Source organism: Phyllostomus discolor, chromosome 12 (assembly GCF_004126475.2).
Source record: "Phyllostomus discolor isolate MPI-MPIP mPhyDis1 chromosome 12, mPhyDis1.pri.v3, whole genome shotgun sequence".
In the NCBI taxonomy this organism is placed as follows: domain Eukaryota; kingdom Metazoa; phylum Chordata; class Mammalia; order Chiroptera; family Phyllostomidae; genus Phyllostomus; species Phyllostomus discolor.
This window is the reverse complement of record NC_040914.2, coordinates 22819221-22840976: the sequence shown is the minus strand read 5'-3', so window position 1 is coordinate 22840976 and position 21756 is coordinate 22819221. Positions and strand designations below refer to the sequence as shown.

At 38.1% G+C, this 21756-nt stretch overlaps 1 protein-coding gene and 1 long non-coding RNA gene across 4 annotated transcripts; one reads left to right on the top strand and one right to left on the bottom strand.

Annotated features, from left to right (window-relative positions):
* Positions 1 to 54: 54 nt before the first annotated feature.
* LOC118497766 lies at positions 55 to 17728 on the top strand. The gene is made up of 2 exons (XR_004900301.1): positions 55 to 165; positions 17609 to 17728. It is a non-coding gene; the product is annotated as an uncharacterized LOC118497766 (long non-coding RNA).
* Positions 9272 to 19114, bottom strand: LOC114511102 (zinc finger protein 615-like). 3 transcript variants are annotated; one of them, XM_036013214.1, is made up of 6 exons: positions 18834 to 19114; positions 18326 to 18488; positions 17947 to 18045; positions 11097 to 13027; positions 10487 to 10772; positions 9272 to 10318 (listed from the first exon to the last, which is right to left on the bottom strand). In XM_036013214.1, exons 1-6 carry the CDS (start codon positions 18846 to 18848, stop codon positions 9789 to 9791), a joined length of 3024 nt encoding a protein of 1007 aa, XP_035869107.1. In that variant the 5' UTR covers positions 18849 to 19114; the 3' UTR covers positions 9272 to 9788. The 3 variants fall into 3 exon arrangements, with proteins under 3 accessions (XP_035869107.1, XP_035869104.1, XP_035869105.1); XM_036013211.1 differs by lacking the exon at positions 10487 to 10772 and having other exon boundaries at positions 9272 to 9928; positions 11021 to 13027; positions 18834 to 19113; XM_036013212.1 differs by lacking the exon at positions 10487 to 10772 and having other exon boundaries at positions 9272 to 9928; positions 11021 to 13027; positions 17947 to 18042; positions 18834 to 19111.
* Between the last annotated feature and the right edge of the window lie 2642 nt (positions 19115 to 21756).

Here is a 21756-nt window from a genome sequence, read left to right as displayed (position 1 = left end):
ATCTGAAGCGTTTGAAGAAACGCGGGCAATTTCCGGATGCCCCTCAGAGGCAACAGGTCGGCACCCGTTTCGCGTGGCCGCCTTGGGGGCTGTCCTGTTGGACGTCTGACTGTGGCTCAAAGGACAGGCTCGACTCTGGCACCGGCAGCCAGGATTAGCTGGAAGGTGAGAAGCTCCTGAAATTAGCTCTTATCCTGGCACTTTACTCGTGTGGAAAATGAGTATTATTTTCAGATTCGAGCTCCTCGAGGTAAATACGGAGCGATCTATATCTCTATATCGTTCAGCGGACTGAGCAAGAAAGTCACATGGGAGCAGCCTTTATTTTTCAGTTTGTACCAAAAAAAATTTTTTTTTTAAGTTTCAAAAACGGCCAGGAGCACAGGTGTTGATACAGCAGTAGAGAATGAAATCCTGCCAAAGTGAAAAGATCGTACATCGGGTAAACGGACATCGACGGGAAGATTCTGGCGGAAAATTTCTTGCAGGAAGTGATTTTTAGGAACAAAGACTTAGAAAATGATAAAGTGTGGGGCTGGCCATCATTGACCAGGGCAAAACAGTGGCTGGGACAAACTGAAGTTGTCATTGGGATGGGGGCTTTGTAAAAGGCCACTGAAAATGAAGTCAGTAAAAGTTCTCCAGCCAACGAGAGAGGCACAACCAGAATTGAGAATCCAACACTATTAAGGTCTATTGCTTTTTAAACAAGGTCCCAAGATAAGCCAATGAGATAATTCTTTTCAACAAAAGATGCTGGGGTAATTGCATATCCATTTGCAGTAAAATAAATTGAGACCCTTAACTCCAACCATACAGAAAAATTAACATAAAATAGATCATAGACTGAGCTATAACAAGTATAAAACTGAGAGAAGTAAACGAGAGATAATGTTCCTGAACCTGAGTTAGCCATAGAGTCCTGAAAGAATACAGTGAAGGATGAGCCATAAAATAATAATAATAATAATAATAATAATAAACTGGACTTAATTTTAAGCGTTTGTATTCCTAAGCACAACATCTACGAAAGTGAAGAGTGGAGCCAGAGATTGGGAGAAAATATTTCCACATCAAACATCTGAAGATGGACTTTTATTCAAAATGTTGTATATAAAGAACCTGTAAAACTCAACAATAACAAAGCAATCATCCAATTATTTTATGTATGAGGTCATAACATTTTCTGAAAACTAATTTGTGGAGATGATAGCATAATCTAAACACCAAATGTCAACAAGCTGTAAAATTACAATGTAAATGTTATATATAAATTATGCTCTGAAAGCTGTTAAAATGAATTGCCATTATGAAGTACAAAATTTAGAAAGTATGAATTTTTTTTAAAAGTACAATTGCAACATTATAAACAACCTAGGATTAAAAGTAACTGAAGATGTCTGGGACATACAAGAAAAAAGGTACCAACATATGGAATATGAAAATAAGAATTTGGATAATGAAAGGATCATAATATAAACTGAACATATTGAATTTTATGTTTTAAAAATATACCCCACTTTAGTGCATATTTTCTATGTGACTTTAGTTACTATCCTACTAGTTCACCCATGACATTATACCTACTTCATACTAATTACATATAGATGTGCATAAATATTTTATACTATGGAAATATGTATATGAGAAACTACAATAAAATTAAATTATACCTTTTTACCAGCTTTGTTGAGATATAATTGACATATAATAGACTTACTTTTAAGAAAGTTTTATTGTGGAGGATTTCTATACTTACACAAATGTTACAAGGTACGATTACAAGGAGTTCACATATACCTTAATTCAACTTCCCACTCAGTGAACATTTTGTATCACCATGATACATATTTGTGAAACTGACAAATTAACATTGGTATAATATTGAACCAAACTACAGATTCTTCTCGGATTTCACAAGTTTTTCCACTACCATCCTTTTTTTGTCCCTAGATTCAACCCAAAATACAATATTGCATTTAGACATCACATTTCCTTAATTTTCTCTGTTCTGTGACTGTTTCTCAGTCTTTTTCTCTTTTACATCCTCAAGTATTTTGAGTACTATTCAGGTATTTTCTACATTAACCCATCTTTTGGGTTGGTCTAAGTTTTCTTCATTAAACAAGTACATTTTGGAAAAGACACCTCGGGCCCTGGCTGGTGTTACTCAGTGGACTGAGTGCCCATCTGAGAACCAGAGGGTCATCAGTTTGATTCCCAGGCTAGGGCACATGCCTGGGTTGCAGGCCCTGTCCCCTGGAGTGGGAGGGTGGGGTTCACAAGAGGCAACCACACACTGATGTTTCTCTCCCTCTCTTTCTCCTTCCCTTCCCCTCTCTAAAAATAAATAAATAAAATCTTAAAAAAGAAAGAAAGAAAAGACACCTTGGAATTGAAACATTTCATCACACCTAATGAAGTTTCTCATCACTAGGGGTAGGAAATATCAACATAACAACATTTATCTCCTGGTAAAGATATTATCTGCCAGGTTTCTACATTAAAAATAGCAAAAACTATTCTGACCAAAAAGAACCCTCATACAGGGCTTACATCAACAGACTTTAAACTAATGTGTATTATTGGTATTGATAGTATTTCTGAAAGGATAAACATAGTTAAATGGGACAAAATAGATATCTCATAGAAAGACTCACATATATCAAATACATTCAACTATTTGACAAAACTACAAAGAGTATTCAATGGTGAAAGATTAAACATTCCAACAAATGTAGCTGCAACACTTAGAGGTTCACAGGCATGCATAAATAAATAAAACCCAAATAAATAAATAAAATCTCAACAGATTCATCAAACACATTTTTATCTCATAAAACACTGGTCCCAGAACATAGAATTCTTACAACTCAGCAAGTTATTCAATGAGCATAAACCTTGAACAGACTCTTTTAAAGATAAGCAGATGGGAAATAAGCATATGAAAAGATGGTCAACATCATTTGCTATCAGGGAAATATAATTTAGCATTGCAATATGATCTATGTACTCAGCTATTAGAATGGCTGAAATCAAAAAGCAGAAAAGATGAAATGCTGGTGATAAGGTGGAGTAACAGGAACTCTTAATTTACTGGAGACAATGTAAAAAACTACAACCATGTTGGAAGATATTTTGACTGTATGTTTATACATATGATTTTAAGTTTTAGAAAAGTAGTCTAAAATTTTTTTAATGAAATGTTCTCATTAACTAGTAGAATTTAGGAAAATGGTTGTTTTTACTTGTATCTAACAAACCTGAAAGGAAATATCCAAGAATAAACTTTGCCCTAGATGAACAAAAAAATCCCATCTTTACTTGTAGATATACCATCGATCATGATAAACTATTCTGATTTGTGAGGACACTGAGAAGAATGGAGATAGGAAAGAAAATTTTTATAAGAGTTTATTGCAGCCACACTGATTACTCATGTCAAAGAGCAAGATCTCATTTTCTAGGACACAAATTTTTAATGGGAACCTTGAGCAAGGACTTGGACTTGAAAGACTGAAAGTCCAAATAGCCAATTGGCTATAGTAAAATAGCCAATCTCAACATCCAAAAGCTGAGCTTCAAAATACCCAAAGCCTGGGGAAATGGGTCTCAAAATTTACAGAGTCCTATGTTCGCAAACCCAAACAAATCCTGCATTCTTCAAACAACTTCAAATTGAATCCGAAATTTACCACAGAAACTCTTGTTCATTGACACCTTTCTCTGATTAAAATAAAACTTGATTTAGGTTAAATCACTAATGTAGACAACAAGCAGAGTTCACTGGTACAAAGCTCCCACAGTTTTTCCATCACAAAGTTGAGGAGGGTTGACATAGAGACCTTAAGCCATGATCATCAGATCTTTAGTCATTCATCTCTTCAGACTAAGCCTTAACCAAAAGCCCCAAACTAATAATGCCCAGACCCTTCAGTAACTGAACCTAAGTAAAGCCCCCAAACATAGACATGCACAAGCATTCCTGCTTTACCCTGCCCACAGGCTCTTCACTTGGGATCCACACAGATTCAGGCTCACAAGACCTTGAGCCTCTGAAGACTCCACTGGGGGCTGTCAAAGGCTGAACCTGGATACCAAACTACTTCCAATTTGGTGCTCTCTGCCCAAGTACTTCCTTAACTGTTGCTATGGACACCAAAGGGCCAAGAGAAGTGTGTGGCCAGAGCTCTGGGTCATTTCTAGAAGTTCCAGTTCTGGCCTTGCACAGGATCTAAAACCTCCTAGAGCATTTCCCAAACTCTGATGGTAGTGCTTATAATGGTTGCTATGACTCTGCCAGGTAAGATGAAATAGATATCTCTTATATACTCCCCAGTGCCTTCCTCTCTTTGCGAGAAATAGTCACAAATGCAGAGTTACTACTCATGTTTTTAGAAATGGAAACCTACCCATGTCCAACTTAGCATGGGATGCACTGTATCCATCAGTGTGGACAGAACAGAAAGTTGACCATGCCACTGAGCTGTTAGACAGGAACACCTAGGCTGCATACAGACAAAAGACCTTAGAGAACTTCTGGCTAGATCTTATGTTGAATTCACTTGAGGTTTGTTTTGGCAAAACCTACAGTTGTCTTCCTCCTGGGTTTTTCCTTTACTTTCACACTCACAACACTCCTGGTCACCAAAAGGAGGCGGGGAGTTCCCCACACCACAAATTCTCCACATCACCTAAGTGTTCTACAATTTGGCTCAATTCTCGCACAATAGTGTCATATCTCACAACTTAAGGTTGCAGTGCTACAATCAGCTTCCACCCCACTTCAGATGCCAATTAAAGGTGGTTAAGTCTCCAGGTTACCCACAACTTCTTGGCTTCAAATGGAGTTTCCCGCAATGCCTCCTTTGGTTCCATTAGAGTGGCTCACATCACAGAACTTAGGAAAAACAGATGCTTATATTTAGCACTTTACTAAAGGATATCATAAAGGTTACAGATGAAGAGATACTAGCATGATGTCTGAGAATGTCCAGAGTTCCTGTCCCCATGAAGTTAGGGTGCATCATTCAACCAATACTTGGATATGTTCACCAACTTTGAAGCTCTCTAGAACCTCTCTCTCATAATGGGATCTTTATGAAGGCTTCCTCAAGTAGCCATGACTGATCATGAACTCTTTCCAGACCATTGCCCGGCTCTAGATGTGTGGGATGGAGCTGAACATTCCAACCAGAGTAGACTTGACAGAACATAAATACTCCTAGTACTGTTATCACTTAAGAGTTTGTAAGTTTCAGGAGCTCTGTGCCAGCAACTGGGGGCACAGATCAGTAGGTGTGCATTTTCTATGTCTCACAAGGTCAAATAACCAATCTCAAAAGGGCACATGCTAATTGATTCCATCTTCTTAATATTCTATTAATGGCAAAATTAGATACTGAGACAGCTGTGGTGCCAAGGATTAGGGTCAGGGAGAGAATGTTACTATGAAGTGGTAACATGAGGGAGTTTGTGATAACAAAAAATTCTGCATTTTCTACTGTGGTGTTGGTAACAAGACCTACATAAGTGATAGTTTCTTAAAACTATATTTAAAAACCAAACAAAAACAAGTTCATGTTAAAACTAGAGATACAAATAAATCTTGTAGTTAACAGCGCTGTAACAATTTCACTTTCCTTTCTTTGGTAATGAACTGTGACTATGGCAGGGGTGTCCAGCCTGTAGCCCATAGGATGCATGCAGCTCAGGATGGCTATGAATGTGGCCCAACACAAACTCGTAAATTTAATTAAAACATATTTTTTGTGATTACATGTTGCAATGTATTTAATGTGTGGCCCAAGATAACTCCTCTTCTTCCAGTGTGGCCCAGAGATGCCAAAAGGCTGGACACCGCCTAAAGGGATTACCTTTGGGAGTAAGCTATCTGAAGGGCATTTATGAAATCTCTAGAAAATTTCAGTTTTTGTGACTCTAAACTTATTTCAAATTTAAATGTTATAAATAACATCATATTTATATTAACTTTATAAACCACTTAATGCTACACATCTAAATATGTTGTTATACTTATGAAATACCATATTTTTTGGACCATAAGACACACCTAGGTTTTAGAGAAGGAAAATAGGAAAAAAATTTTGAAGCAAAACAAGTGTGGTAAAATATTTAATAATATTAATAATATATTCACCAATGTAAATGTAAAGCTACATTCGGACTATAAGACGCACCCCCTTTCCTCCCAAATTGGGGAGGTGCATCTTATAGTCTGAAAAATACAGTACATACTGTGTTATTTTCAAGTACTTTAAGTATTCTGAAATATCAGTGATTTGGAACTAAAAATTACAAAATTTAATTACATAATGAAATAGACATAGAACACTCTTGTGTATATTAAAATTTAAGCCATGATGAGAATAGCTGCCACTATTTAAAATTTGTATAAATCAAGGGCAAGGCAACTCAAAATACAGCTGTAGGTATCCTGTCCTGAATTGCTTGTGAGGTGTATTATCTGTTTAGACTTGTGACAGATGCTTTTTAATTTAAAGCTTTTTTTCCTTTACTAAGTTATCTGGAGTTTTGATAAATACATTCAATACAAATTGAATGTGTTTATGAGTTACTTCTCCATGGATATCCTGGCAAATGATGAGGCAACATTCTTCAATTCATATTATCTATAGGAACTACAACTGGTAACAGGCTTTCTCCAAAGCAACTACCTGTGAATTCTCTTATGTTTAACAATAATTGACAACTGGGCAAAAGCTTTCACACAATCGTTGCCCCCATAGGGCCTCACTCCTTTATGTTTTCTTTGATGAATTTTGACTCCAGTCTTTATAGTGAAGGCTTTCCCACATTTATTACACTCATCAGGTTTCTCACCCGTGTGAATTCTCTGCTGGGTAGTGAGATCATTTTTGCTCACTGAGAATTTTTCATATTCAAGTACATGCAAAGGAAGTCTTTCCTGAGTGAAATATCTAATGTAGTATGAGGCATGTCTTCTTCATAAAAACTTCACCAAATTTTTTTTTTAAATTTTATTTATTTATTTTTAGAGAGGGAAGGGAGGGAGGTAGAGAGAGAGAGAGAAACATCAATGTGTGGTTGCTGGGGGTCATGGCCTGCAACCCAGGCATGTACCCTGACTGGGAATCGAACCTGCGACACTTTGGTTTGCAGCCCGCGCTCAATGCACTGAGCTACGCCAGCCAGAGAAGACTTCACCAAATTCATAGCATTTGTAAGACATTTCTACAGTATAAGATTGCTCTAAGTACTCTTCATGGTGAACTCTTTTCACACTTACTGTATACCTACTTTCTCTTTGTATGAATTCATAGATGTGGAATTAGCATGCTTCTCCCAGTTAAGCCTTAGCCACATTCCTTGCATATACAAGTTTTCTCTCCTGTATGAGTGGAATGATGAACATTTAAACGACTCTTCACACAGTGAAGAAGCAAATAAATGGAAGCACATACCGTGTTTATGGGTAGGAAGAATTAACATCATTAAAATATCCATACTACCCAAAGCAACCTATGGATTCAATGCAATTCCTATCAAGATTTCAATGCCATATTTCACAGAACTCGAACAAATATTTCAAAAAGCATATGGAACCACAAAAGGCCCCACACAGCAACAGTGATCCTGAGAAAGAACAAAGTTGGAGGAATCACACTACCTAATATCAAACTATGCTATAAGGCCATAGTAATCAGAACAGTATGGTACTGACATAAAAACAGACACATAGATCAATGGAAAACAAAAGGAAACCCAAAAATAAGCCCACACCTTTAAAGTCAATTAATAATTGATAGAGGAAGCAAGCACATAAAATGGGCTAAAGATAGTTTATTCAATAAGGGGTGTTGGGAAAATTGGGCAGATACATGCAGAAAAATGAAACTACACCACCTTCTCACATGACACACAAGAATAAATTCAAAATGGATTAAAGGCTTAATGTTAGACCCCCAAACCATAAAAAGAGTAGAAAAAAACATATGCAGCAAAATCTTGGGATTTAGCAATATTTTATCACATATATCTCCCCAGGGTAAAGAAACAAAAGAAAAAATAAACAAATGGGACCATATCAAAATAAAAAGACAACACACATAATAGAAGAATATATCCGCTAATACATCATAAGGGGTTTAATATCCAAAATTTATAAAGAACTTACAAAACTCAACACCAAAAATACAACCCAGTTAAAAAATAGGCAAAGAACTTGAGTAGTTCTCCAAAGAGGACATATAGATGGCCAATACACAGACATATGAAAAAATGCTCAATATCAGTAATCAGTAGAGAAATTCAAATTAAAACTGTAATGAGATATCATCTCAAACCTGTAAGAATGGCTATTATCAATAAATCAACAAACAAGCCCTGGCTGGTGTGGCTCAGTGGATTCAGTGCTGGCCTATAAACCAAAAGGTCACTGGTTTGATTCCCAGTCAGGACACATGCCTGGGTTGTGGACCACATCCCCAGTTTGGGGCATGTGGGAGGCAACTGATCAATGTATCTCTCACACATTGATGTTTCCATCTTTCTCCCTCTCTTCCCTTCTCTCTAAAAGTAAATAAATATTTAAAAAATAAATCAACAAACAAGTGCTGGTGAGGATGTGGACAAAAGGGAATCCTTTTGCACTATTGGTGGAAATGTAGATTGTTGCAGCCACTGTAGAAAGCAGTATAAAGATACCTCAAAAATTAAAAATGCATCTGCCTTTTGACCCTGTGATCCCATTTCTGGGAATATACCCAAAGGAACCCAAAACATTAATTCAAAAGAACATAAGCACCCCTATGTTCATTGCATGTTGTTTACAATCACGAAGATATGGAAGCAGTCCAAGTGTCCATCATTAGATGAGTAGATAAAACAACTATGGGAAATTTACACAAGAGAATACTACTTGACTGTAAAAAAGAAGTTTTACCCCTTTGGAACAGTATGAATGGACCTGGAGATCATCGTGCCAAGTGAAATAAACTAGTCAGAGAAAGACAAATACCATATGATTTCACTCATATTTAGAATCTAATGAACTGAAAAAAAAAACAAGCAAAATAGAGGCAGACTCATAGACAGCAGGATGACAGCTAAAGTGGGAGTGTAGTGGGTGGTGGGATTGAGGAAAAAGGATTCACTGACATGAACAACAGTGTGGTGATTGGTGGGGGAAGGGAGGTATAAGGGGACTAAATGGTAATAGAAAAAATACAATTAAAACTCATTTAAAAAAATAAATGACTCTTCATGGTGAAGCCTTTCCCACATTCATTACATATGTTTTTTCCTCAATTATGAGTTCACTAATATAAAGTGAGATCAGTTCGTGGTCAAGCCTTTTCTACACACACTATATACATAAGGCTTCTCTCCCATGTTTTAGCTGATGTCTGATGAGATTACACTTAGCTGTCAATCTTTCCCCACATTCATTATATATACAAGGTTTCTGTATGAGTCTGTTCATGTACAATCAGCTGCATTTTCACCCAGAAGACTTGTGCACATTCAGTGCATAGATTGGGTTTCTCTCCTGTTTCTCTCCTTGTAAATTTGCTGATGTACAACTAGATGACTTTTCAGTGAAGTCTTTTCCACATTCATCTCACATACATGGTTTTTCTGACATGTGACTTTGGTGATGTACAGTGAGGTCATGCTTCATGGTTAAGCCTTTTCCACAAATACCACACACATAGGGCTTCTCTTCAGTGTGAATTTGCTGATGTCTGATGAGACAGAACTTCACTGAGAAGCCTCTCCCATATTCATTGCATTAAAAAAGGTTTCTCTCCTGTATGAGTTTCCCCATGTATTTTGAGGGTAGACTTTTTACCAAAGACTTTCCTGTGTAGACTGCATCCATGGGGCTTCTCTTTTGTATGAGTTTTCTGATGTACAGTGATAACTATGTTTCTATGGAAGGTTTTACCACATTCACTGAATACAAAGGGTTTCTCTCCAGTATGAGTACGATGATGTACAATAAGATAGCTCTTCTCGATGAAGCCTTTTCCACATTCACTGCATCTATAAGGTTTCTCTCCTGTAAGAGTCCATTGATGCACAATCAACCCGTTCTTCTGTGAGAAACCCTTTCCACATTCATTCCATTTGTAAGGTTTCTCTCCTGTATGAGTTTTCTCATGTGTTTTGAGATTAGGCTTACTACAGAAAGTCTTCCCACATAGACTACATCCATAGGGTTTCTCTCCTGTATAAGTTTTCTCATGTTTTTTGAGGTAAGTCTTCATATAGAAGGTTTTCCCACATAGACTACATCCATAGGGTTTCTCTCCTGTATAAGTTTGCTGATGACTGATGAGCAGAAAGTTTTTGATGTATGCTTTTCCACATTCAATACACGTATAACGTTTCTCTTTCTTGTGAGTTTTCCGGTGTATATTGAACTGTGATATTTTGGGGAAGGTTTTGTTACATTCAGTGCATTCATACTGTTTTAGACCTGTATGAATTCTCTGATGTATAGTGAGATTTACCCTTCTAGAGAAGATCTTACCACATTCACTGCATATAAAGGGTTTCTCTCCAGTATGCATACGATGATGTACAATAAGGTAACTGTTGTTAACGAAGCCTTTTCCACATTCACTACATCTATATGGTTTCTCCCCTATGTGGGTCCATTGATGTACAATCAATCTGTTCTCCTTTGGGAAACCCTTTCCACATTCACTGCATTTATAAGATTTCTCTTCTGTATGAGTTTTCTCATGTTTTTTGAGATAAGTCTTCCTGTAGAAGGTCTTCCCACATAGACTACATCCATAGGGTTTCTCTCCTGTATGAGTTCGCTGATAACTGATGAGTAGAGAGTTTTTGATGTATGCTTTCCCACATTCAGGACACGCATAACGTTTCTCTTTCTTGTGAGTTTTCCAGTGTATAGTGAACAGTGATATTTTGGAGAAGGTTTTGTCATGTTCAGTGCACTCATACTGATTTAGTCTTGTATGAATTCTCTGATGATCAGTGAGACTTGTCTTTCTATGGAAGGTCTTACCACATTCACTGCATACAAAGGGTTTCTCTCCAGTATAAATACGATGATGTACAATAAGATAGCTTTTCTCGATGAAGCCTTTTCCACATTCACTGCATCTATAAGGTTTCTCTCCTGTATGAATCCGTTGATGTACAGTCAACCTGTTCTTCTGTAAGAAACCCTTTACACATTCATTGCACTTATAAGGTTTCTCTCCCATATGAGTTTTCTCATGTTTTCTGAGATAAGTCTTCCTGTAGAAGGTCTTCCCACATAGACTACATCCATAGGGTTTCTCTCCTGTATGAGTTCGCTGATAACTGATGAGTAGAGAGTTTTTGATGTATGCTTTCCCACATTCAGGACACACATAAGGTTTCTCTTTCTTGTGAGTTTTCTGGTGTATATTGAACTGTGATATTTTGGGGAAGGTTTTGTCACATTCAGTGCATTTATACTGATTTAGTCTTGTATGAATTCTCTGATGTACAGTGAGACTTGTCTTTCTATGGAAGGTCTTACCACATTCACTGCATACAAAGGGTTTCTCTCCAGTATGAGTACGATGATGTACAATAAGATAGCTCTTCTCAGCGAAGCCTTTCCCACATTCACTGCATGTATAAGGTTTCTCTCTTGTATGAGTTTTCTCATGTGTTTTGAGATTAGGCTTACTACAGAAAGTCTTCCCACATAGACTACATCCATAGGCTTTCTCTCCTGTGTGAGTTTTCTCATGTTTTTTGAGGTAAGTCTTCATACAGAAGGTTTTCCCACATAAACTACATCCATAGGGTTTCTCTCCTGTATGAGTTTTCTCATGTTTTTTTTTGAGGTAAGTCTTCATATAGAAGGTCTTCCCACATAGACTACATCCATAGGGTTTCTCTCCTGTATGAGTTTGCTGATGACTGATGAGTAGAGAGTTTTTGATGTATGCTTTCCCACATTCAGTACACGCATAACGTTTTTCTTTCTTGTGAGTTTTCCGGTGTATAGTGAACTGTGATATTTTGGGGAAGGTTTTGTCACATTCAGTACATTCGTACTGATTTAGTCTTGTATGAATTCTCTGATGATCAGTGAGAATTGTCTTTCTATGGAAGGTCTTACCACACTCACTGCATACAAAGGGTTTCTCTCCAGTATGAGTACAATGATGTATAATAAGATGGCTCTTCTTGATGAAACCTTTTCCACATTCACTGCACATATAAGGTTTCTCTCCTGTATGAGTTTTCTCATGTGTTTTGAGATTAGTCTTACTACAGAAAGTCTTCCCACATAGACTACATCCATAGGGTTTCTCTCTTGTATGAGTTCGCTGATGACTGATGAGCAGAGAGTTTTTGATGTATGTTTTCCCACATTCAGTACACGCATAACGTTTCTCTTTCTTGTGAGTTTTCCGGTGTATAGTGAACTGTGATATTTTGAGAAAGGTTTTGCTACATTCAGAGCATTTATACTGTTTTAGACTTGTATGAATTCTCTGATGTTCAGTGAGACGCAATTTTCTGGAGAAGGCTTTCCCACACATACTGTATCCATGAGCTTTCTTTCTAGTATGAAAACTCTGATGATCAGTGAGCTCAGACATATTTATGAAGCCTTTCCCACACTGAATGCATAAGTGGGCTTTCTCTACATTGTGAGTTCTCTGTTGCTGGGACTTATTAGTGATGGGTTCAGTACTGACAGGCAATGTGATTTCAGTATAAAATTGTTCATGGTTAGCATGCAGAATGGATGTCCCACCTCCATTCAACTCAGCAGAATCCTTTAACTTATAGCTGCTGTTTAGGTTTTTAATACTTAAATTTGATTTTAAAGGTTTTTCATTTATCTTAATCATATCATAGTTTTGCTTTAGTATGAAATGACCTTCGCCCTGATTAACAATATTTGCAAACATATTATGTTCAAGGCATTGTTCCACAGTCTTCTGAATGCTTTGACTTTGCAAGTGACACTGCAGAGGATCATCAACTCTCCTGAGTTCTAGGAAAGAAGAGAACAGTGAATCATTGCATATGTCATAATATTAATTTGAAATAAAACTTTTTAAAAAATGCCTTCATGTGAATTACCTAGTGACAATCCTATGTGTTATAGGGTAAGTGATGAGTCTTTTTTTCCTACATAAAAATAAAAACCATTAAAATTACAGCTGAGTTTATGATAATGTGGTAACTTAACACAGTGTTCCTACATAGCCTCAGGAGGAAGCTAGTTGCCAGAAAGCACAATTGATTAGAAGGTTGGACTTTCAGCCTCACCTACTGATATATGGGAAGAGAGGGTGGGCCTAGAGATTAAACCTCTATAAAAATTCTTAACATAGGTGACTATCTCTCTGAGTACTGTGATACACTTGAGCAAATTAATTGAACCCAAAGAAGGGTTCATGAAGCCCTCCAACTTATAGCCAGTTGGTGAGAAGCACAGGTGACAATGTGGACTTGCAATGGACATCTGAAGTAGGTGCAATCTTATGGGACTGACCTTTTAACTTGAAGGGTCTGACACTATTTCTTGGATAGACAGTGTCAGAATTGAGCTAAATTTGTGGGTCATCTAGGTTTAATAGTCTTGGTATACACTCATGAAGCAAACTAGTAAAGGCAATTGTAGTCCATGAAACATGGTTAAAGGGAAAATGGAATGTAAGAGGTTGACAAAATCAGGATGTACAGGATGGGGCAAAAGTAGGTTTACAGTGCTGATATGGAAAATGATACAATAATTAATAAATAATAATATAAGAATAAACTCTGTGTTTTGCATATTCACAACTATAAACCTAATTTTGCCTCAAAGTGTATTTAAAAGAGAAAACAAAGTTCACTGATTGGATCAATGGGATACATGAGAAGAAGGTCATGAAAGTGAGGACTTAAAAATTACTCCAGGGAATTATGTGGCTTGAGCCACTGGGTAGGAGAAATATCTGTTAATGAAATGAGGACTGTTACTGAAGTTTGGATGAGGGGAAAATATAGCACGCTTTGTGAAACAAAGTTTAAAACAATTATTACATACATAGGACTATAGTACTTCTACTGAAAACAAAAGTACTGTTAAGAGTAGAGACAAGATCTATTTTTTTCTGTTTTTGGTACAGCTGTCATCTTCAAAAATATTATGCTATCAGAATGCAAGTTTTCAAGAAATTATGCAATCCCATAATCATAGGAGGCAATCATAGGTATGGAACACATTAAGGGGTATTAAACAGGATGACAGAAACTTTCTAGTCAAGATGATGGCATATCACAAAGACCACTGAAAAAGAACTGCAATTTCATAGGACAGGGAAACTTGGTTCCTGGGACAAAGTGTCATCAGAATATGAGAAAATAATTTTACTTTTATGACATAGCAGCAAATAATTGGAAAATGCATTTAAAAATCAATTCTATTTAATATATAATAAAAATAAATATCTTGCCCTGGCTAGTTGGCTCAGTGGATTGAGTACTGGCCTGTGAACCAAAGGGTCACCAGTTCGATTCCCAGTCAGGCACATGACTTGACTGGGCTGTAGGCCAGGTCCCCAGTAGGGGGCGCACATGTGCAACTGCACATTGATATTTCATTCTCTTTCTCACCTTCTCTTTCTCACCTCTTCCTCTCTGTCTTAAAATAAATAAAATCTTTTTAAATAATTAAAAAAATGCCTTCACAAATGGTATACACACATTGGTGGACAAAAAAAGTGGGTTTGGGGGAGTGGGTTCTTTGGAAAGTAACCTAACAAGGTGATCTGATCATAAATTCCTAACTGGGCACATTTAAAAAAAAAGGAAAAAATACATACACACACACACAAAAATCTCATACTTAAGAATAAATTGGCCAAGATGGAGGCAGAGGTAGACACACTATGCCTCCTTCCACAATGAAAATAAGGACAACAAAAAATTTTGAAACAAAAAAACAATCAGAACTGACAGAAAATTGAATGGTACAGAAGTCCAACAACCAAGGAGTTAAAATACATTCATCCAGCCCCGTAGGAAGGGCAGAGTCGGGCACCTGGTGGAGAGGAGTGGTGGTAAATAAAAAAACGGTGGTTTGCGGACCCCGGAGTGCAAGACAGCAGCAGGCGGACCCTGGGCATGCAGGCAGTGGCTGGCAGACCCCGGGTGCAGGGTGGCAGCAGGCAGACCCAGTAAGGTGCACAAAGAGGCTGGCTAACCGGGCAGTCACACATTTGCTCACAGATAAACCAGGTGAAACTGGGGAGCAAGACAGAACACACAACCCAGGGCCCCGCGCAGGGAAATAAAGCCTGAAAACACCAATTGAAAACACCTGTGGGAGCTGAAGCAAGGGGAGAGATTCCCAGCCTAACAGGAGAATGCGTTGGAGAGACCCATGGGGTCCTAGAACGTACACAAGCCCACCTACATGAGAATCAGCACCAGAAGGGCCCAGTTTGCTTGGGGGAAGTGGCAGAAGGGACTAAAATCCAGCAGAGAGTGGAGAAAGTGCCATTGTTCCCTCTCGAACCCCTCCCCCTCATACAGCATCACAACCCCCACTGAGTTGCCTCGCTCTGGTAAACACATAAGGCTCCACCCCTCACTATGTAACAGGTGTGACAAGACAAAAAAAATATGGCCCAAATGGAAGAACAGATCAAAGCTCCACAAAAAATACAACTAAACGACCAAGAGATAGCCAATCTATCAGATGCACAGTTCAAAGCACTGGTGATCAGGATGCTCACAGAATTGGTTGTTTTTGTCACAAATTATATGAAAAAAATGAAGGCTACAATAAGAGAAATGAAGGAAAATGCACAGGGAACCAATAGTGATGGGAAGGAAACTGGGACTCAGAACAATAGAGTAGACCAGAAGGAAGAAAGAAACAACCAAACAGAAGAGAATGGAGAAGAATTCAAAAAAATGAGGAGAAGCTTAGGAACCTCCACGATATCTTTAAACATTCCAACATACGAATTATAGGGGTACCAGAAGGGGAAGAGGAAGAGCAACAAGTGGAAAACTTATTTGAACAAATAATAAAGGAGAACTTCCCCATTCTAGCAAAGAACTTCCAGAAAGTCCAGGAAGCTCAGAGAGTCCCCAAGAAGTTGGACCCAAGAAGGAACACACCAAGGCACATCATAATTACATTAACCAAGGTAAAAATGAAGGAAAGAATCCTAGAAGCAGCGAGAGATAAGGAGACAGTCATCACCTACAAAAAAGTTCCCATCAGACTGTTGGCTGATTTCTCAAAAGAGACCTTACAGGCAAGAAGGGGATGGAAAGAAGTATTCCAAGTCATGAAAGGCAAGGACCTATACCCAAGATTGTTCTGTTTAGCAAAGCTTTCATTTAGAATGGAAGGGCAGATAAAGTGCTTTTCAGATAAGGTCAAGTTAAAGGAGTTCATTGTCACCAAGTCTTTATTATATGAAATGTTAAAGGGACTTATCTAAGAAAAAGAAGATAAAAAACATGTATAGTAAAGTGGTAGCAAACTCACAGTTATTAACAACCACACCTAAAACAAAAACAAACAGAAACTAAGCAAACAACTAGAACAGGAACAGACCCACAGAAATGGAGATCACATGGAGGGTTATCAGCAGGGGAGTGGAAGGGGTGAGGGGGAAAAGGTACAGAGAAAAAGTAGCATAGATGGTAGGTAGAAAATAGACAAGGGGAGGGCAAGAATAGAATGGGAAATGTAGAAGCTAAAGAACTTATGATACATGGACATGAACTAAAGGGGGGAATGTGGGTGGAGATGGTGTGCAGGGTGGAGGGGAATGAAGGGGGAAAATGGGACAACTGTAATAGCATAATCAATATATATTTTAAAAAAGAATAAATTGAAGGGAAGTGTAAAACTTTTACTCTGAAACTTACAAAACATTGTTGAAAGAAATTAAAGACCAAATTAGATGGAAAAACACCCAATGATTCTGAATTAGGATATATAATATAGTTAAGATGGAATTACTACCAAATTGATAGACAGATTCAATGTAATCTCTATCAAAATTGTCTTAAGAGGAAAGAACAGAGTTGGAAGATTCACTTCTTTCAATTTCCAAGCTTACTGAATAGCTATAGAAATGAAGGCCATGATGAGAATATGTACATATAAAATGTTACCGAATTGATTATGGTAATGGTTGCACAAGGATGAATATACGAAAAACAAATTAACTATATAATTTAAATGAGTAAATGGTATGGTATATGAATTAAATCTAAGTAAAACCATTAAAAATATGATTATGATATAGGGAAAAAGCTTCAAAACAAAAAATGCATCAGTAACATCTAAGAACGAAGCAAAATCTGAATTACAAGAACTAGGAAGGGAGTTATCTGAAGCAGACATAAGTTATAATTCATGCTGGAACTCATTTACCATGTTAAGATTGTTTCTTGGGGATAGGGAAGCAAAAAATGATGTGGTGTGAAACGAGATTATCATGGGGACAGAACATCTAAGTTGGGGTTCAATTTTAAAGAAGGAAAGCACTATATCAAAACATGGCAGCATGGCCCCATAGTGAGAGAAAGTGACGAATTCAAAGTTTTATATTTCCAGAGAGACCTAGAAAGTGGGGTTTCACAGCAAGGGAAGTGGTAACACAGGCAGAGATGCTGTGACTGTGAACAAAGAAGAAGAAGATCTGAGAATCCTAGGATGAAAAAAACTATGCAAACATAAATAAGATATAAATAAGATGTAAATAAGGCAAACACGGGTCAGAGCCCAGGAAAGGAAAACAAAGTATGGATTCCTTTAAACTTCTATAAACAAAAAAGGGTTCTCACACATGGAGGGTGGTTTGAGTTTCCTCATTCACTGTCACAGCTCTGACACTGTTTCTGACTAGAATGTGACTTCCCGGCCTCCCACCTTGCTTGTTCTCACCCCCTCACCTGGGCAGACTACATGGTGCATTTCATCCTGTACTGCCCTCGGTTCTTCCCCTCGTTCCAACCTGGAGAGTGTGTCTGGTTTGCTGGCTTGATACCCTGCTTGTGAAAAATGACAGAAGACTTAGACATACTGAACTGGGCTGATGTCTATCAAGAAGGAAGAATGTTACATTTCAGAAAACGAACAGCTTCACCTCTGTCAACATTAACAGCTTTCTCTCCAAAGAGGGGACATTATACCCTCTTGTGAGGGGCAAAAGAAAGGTCTCAGATTCTACCATTTCAGAGAACTGTAGTTATTCTGAAGAGTTAAGCACCTGAGGGGAAAAAAAGCCACTAAGAGGGCACCATCTGAGTAACACAGGGGAGCTGTCCTCACCCACTGACACCAGGTTGCTGTAGTTCTCCAACATCACATCCCTGTACAGGTCCTTCTGATTGGGGTCCAGGAGCTGCCACTCCTCTAAGGTGAAGTCCACGGCCACATCATGAAATGTTAGGGATTCCTGTAACAGCACCGTGCTGTTCAATGGTGTGATGTGCTTTAAATGAAATGGAAGAGACGTTAGTTTTTCTGTTCATTTTCACTTTATAGGCAGCAGCTATATAGCAAATGGGGTTTGTTTTAATATATAGTTTAATCACCAGTCTAGTAAAATACTATTTTGTAATTATTCATTTGTTCATCCATGCATTCAACCAATTAGAAGTTTTTATAATATGAAGAAGTTAAATATTCTTGTTTACCTAGAAACACCACATTCACACATTTGACAGACAAAAGGTATATATGTGTGTGTATATTCCTCAGATTAACAAGTGTGTTTTTTTTCTAGGCCTCTAAAAATCTATTCATAAAAAAGGAAAAAAAATAAAACCAAAGTCACCTGAGCCTGGAGCATTTTCTTCTGTTCTCTGAAAAGAGCTGGCAACAGGGAGGCTCTGTCTTGGTGTGTTCTAGGTCTGTTCTAAACTTCTGTTCAGATCTCTGTCTCCAGTCAGATGTGTCCCCAGAAATGCTTACATCCACCCATGTAACTTCTTCCAGTTTCACCCGATTCAATAGCTCTTAGAGTCCTTATCAGAAATGTCCAATCCTGTAGGAAATTTTTATGAGTTTATTTGAGCCAAATTGACAATAATTGTCAGGAAACAATATACCAATGGATTGAGAAAATGCTCCACAGCATTTATGCACCTTATTTTATACATTAAAGTCAAAGGAAAGACATAAAAAGATTACCTGAAATCCACTGGTGATAGATTAGGGAGGTGAGAGAAAGCAAGAGAAAAATCTCTGGGATTGGAGAAAAAGTAAAAAGAATAGACACATACTTCTTTTACATAGGTGGAAATAGGATAGTTATCAATTAATGCAATAACTATAACCATGAGGGGTTCTATAGTGCCTTAGGCTGGTGGGAGATTGTGCCCTGAGGGGGCTGGAAAAAAAGAAGTTAATCTGACATTCCAAAAGTATGTTATTGTGGATGCAAAAAGAAAATAGACAGGCCCAGTTAAGGTCAATGTTTGTCATAAAACATGACTACCCACCATTAGTCACCTTCAGTTAAGTTTTAATATCAGACCTGGCTGGTGTGGCTCAGTGAATTTGGTGCTCTCCTGTGAACTGAAAGGTAGCTAGTTTGATTCCCAGTCAGGGTACACACCTGGGTTGCAGGCCAGGTCCCCAACTGGGGACTTGTTAGAGGCAACCGTTTCATGTTTCTCTCCCTCTCTGTCTCTCTCCCTTACCCTCTCTATAAAAATAAATAAAAATAAAAAACTTTAAATGCAGTGCAGGTATCCCTTTATTCTGTGGCATTTAAGTGGAGTAACTGTGAAAAAAAGATGAAGGGAATGACGTTGGAGGCAGAAAAAAAATTTTCTTCCCTTCTATATTCTTTGACTGGTCTAATAATTAAAATGATAGAATACAGATTAACAGAGGAAAAATAACTTAAAAGGTTAATAACATGTATAACTCTTAGATTGATGGAAACAACCCAGAAAACAAAATAACTGGCAAAACATCTCTACACAGACTCCCAATCACAGACAGACACCTCTGGTTCCCCTCAAATCCGATTTTCACATCGTTCTCCTTAACTAGCTCTACCTGCGTGCTTCTACCCTCCCCCTCCGACCCGGTGATGATTCCAATGTCCACACACGACACGTCATACATGTCACCTTGTGAGAAACAAAACTTCCACTGTGACGAAAAAAACTTCCAGAGACAAAACCACATGCTGACCTGACCTCTTCCCCAGACCCACACGGAAAGTGCAAATGTTATATTTCCTCAACTCACTTTAACTTCGGCACCGGTCCCACCCTGTCTACGGTGGGTGAAGAGGGTCTCAGGCGTTTGAAGAAACGCGTGGAACGATTTCCCGTATTAGATTGCAATATGTCCGCGCCCATCCCTCGGAGGTGCCTTGGGGGCCGCCATGTTGGGACACCTGAGGGCTGAGCAGAAGGCCGAGCCGCAGCTTTAGGGACATTAGTCAGAGAGGATGAGAGTGAAACGTTACTGACATTCTTTTTCTGGCACTTCCACTCTTTTGAAAATTGGGTAAAAATTTAGAGCTTCACGATGCAAACATGGTGTGGGCAAAGTTGCCTTCAGCGGGCTCTGCAGAAAAGGACTTAAGTCCTTAGAGTATTATCTCCACTTTATATATCTATAAACGTTTCCAAACGGACAACTAGGTGTTAAGGTACAGCAATGGGGAGGCACTCTTAAAAGGGACAAGATAACACAGCTGGTAAATAGCCACCCACGGACGGACGGATAGCTTTGACTGGAAAGAGTTGGCGGAAGCGTCCTATAGAAACAAAAAGAAACTGGTACAGTGTGAGACTGACCACCAAGTAGAAAAGAAGACCGACTGGGACCAGCAAGCCTCAAGGTGTCATTTAGAGTGTAGACTCAGGAAAGGCACTAAAATTAGGCCAGTATAAGTCTGGAAATCAATGGCAAGGGCATAAACGGAATTCATTCCATTAAAAGGTATATTGTAAGCATGGCGAGGTAGATGTAACTCAGGATTTAAGGCCAAAAATATCAAAATAAAGTGTGCATCAGGCCGTATTTAAAAAGGCATAGTCCTGGACCCCAGCCCAGGACTGGAGTTTCTGGTTTAGAGAGTGTGGGATATGACTGGGGATCTGCATTCATTTACCTTTCTGAGACAGGAAGGCTGTTATAATCATTAGAAACAGTCTTGTGTTGGACTTAATTGGTGATCATCTTGTAAGTTATATACATGCCTAATCACTATATTGTACATCTGAAACTAATAGAATTCTGTGTCAACTGTAATGGAATTTTTTTAAGTTAAAAAATCAAAAGAAACAGCCCTGGAATGTACTCTGGTTACAAATATGATTGGTGACTCTCCTCCATACCTCAGTCTTGGCTCAAATCATTTCCAGAAAACCCTATGTTGGCAAGAGCAGGAATAATTCCCTCACTCCCATTACAGCCTATACATTACTATAAATTACTATCTATGAGTTACAAATTATTAACTATTATTTTCTTTACAGGACTCATTACATCCTGAGGTTTCATGATCCACTTTATAGTCTTCCTCTCTAGATTTTAGGCCACAAAAGCAGTTTTTATGCCTGTTTTGTTCACTATTGTAACCTCAGTGGGTAATACAATGCCTGGCACAGTGTTGGTGCCTGGAAATGTATTTGAAGAATTGAAGTACCTAGAACCCAGTGTTGGAGATTGAATTCTGAAATAGCCACCACATGACAAAGCAAATTTCCATTTTTATTCTGATGAGCAAGACT

Excerpts from the sequence above, each read along its gene's own strand:
- LOC114511102 (XM_036013214.1), bottom strand. Across the intron at positions 18,046-18,325 it reads CAGCAACCTGGTGTCAGTGG|CAGGGTATCAAGCCAGCAAA; the intron begins GTGAGGACAGCT and ends ATTTTTCACAAG. Across the intron at positions 10,773-11,096 it reads TCGAGAAAAGCTATCTTATT|ACTTATCTCAAAAAACATGA; the intron begins GTACATCATCGT and ends TTCTACAGGAAG.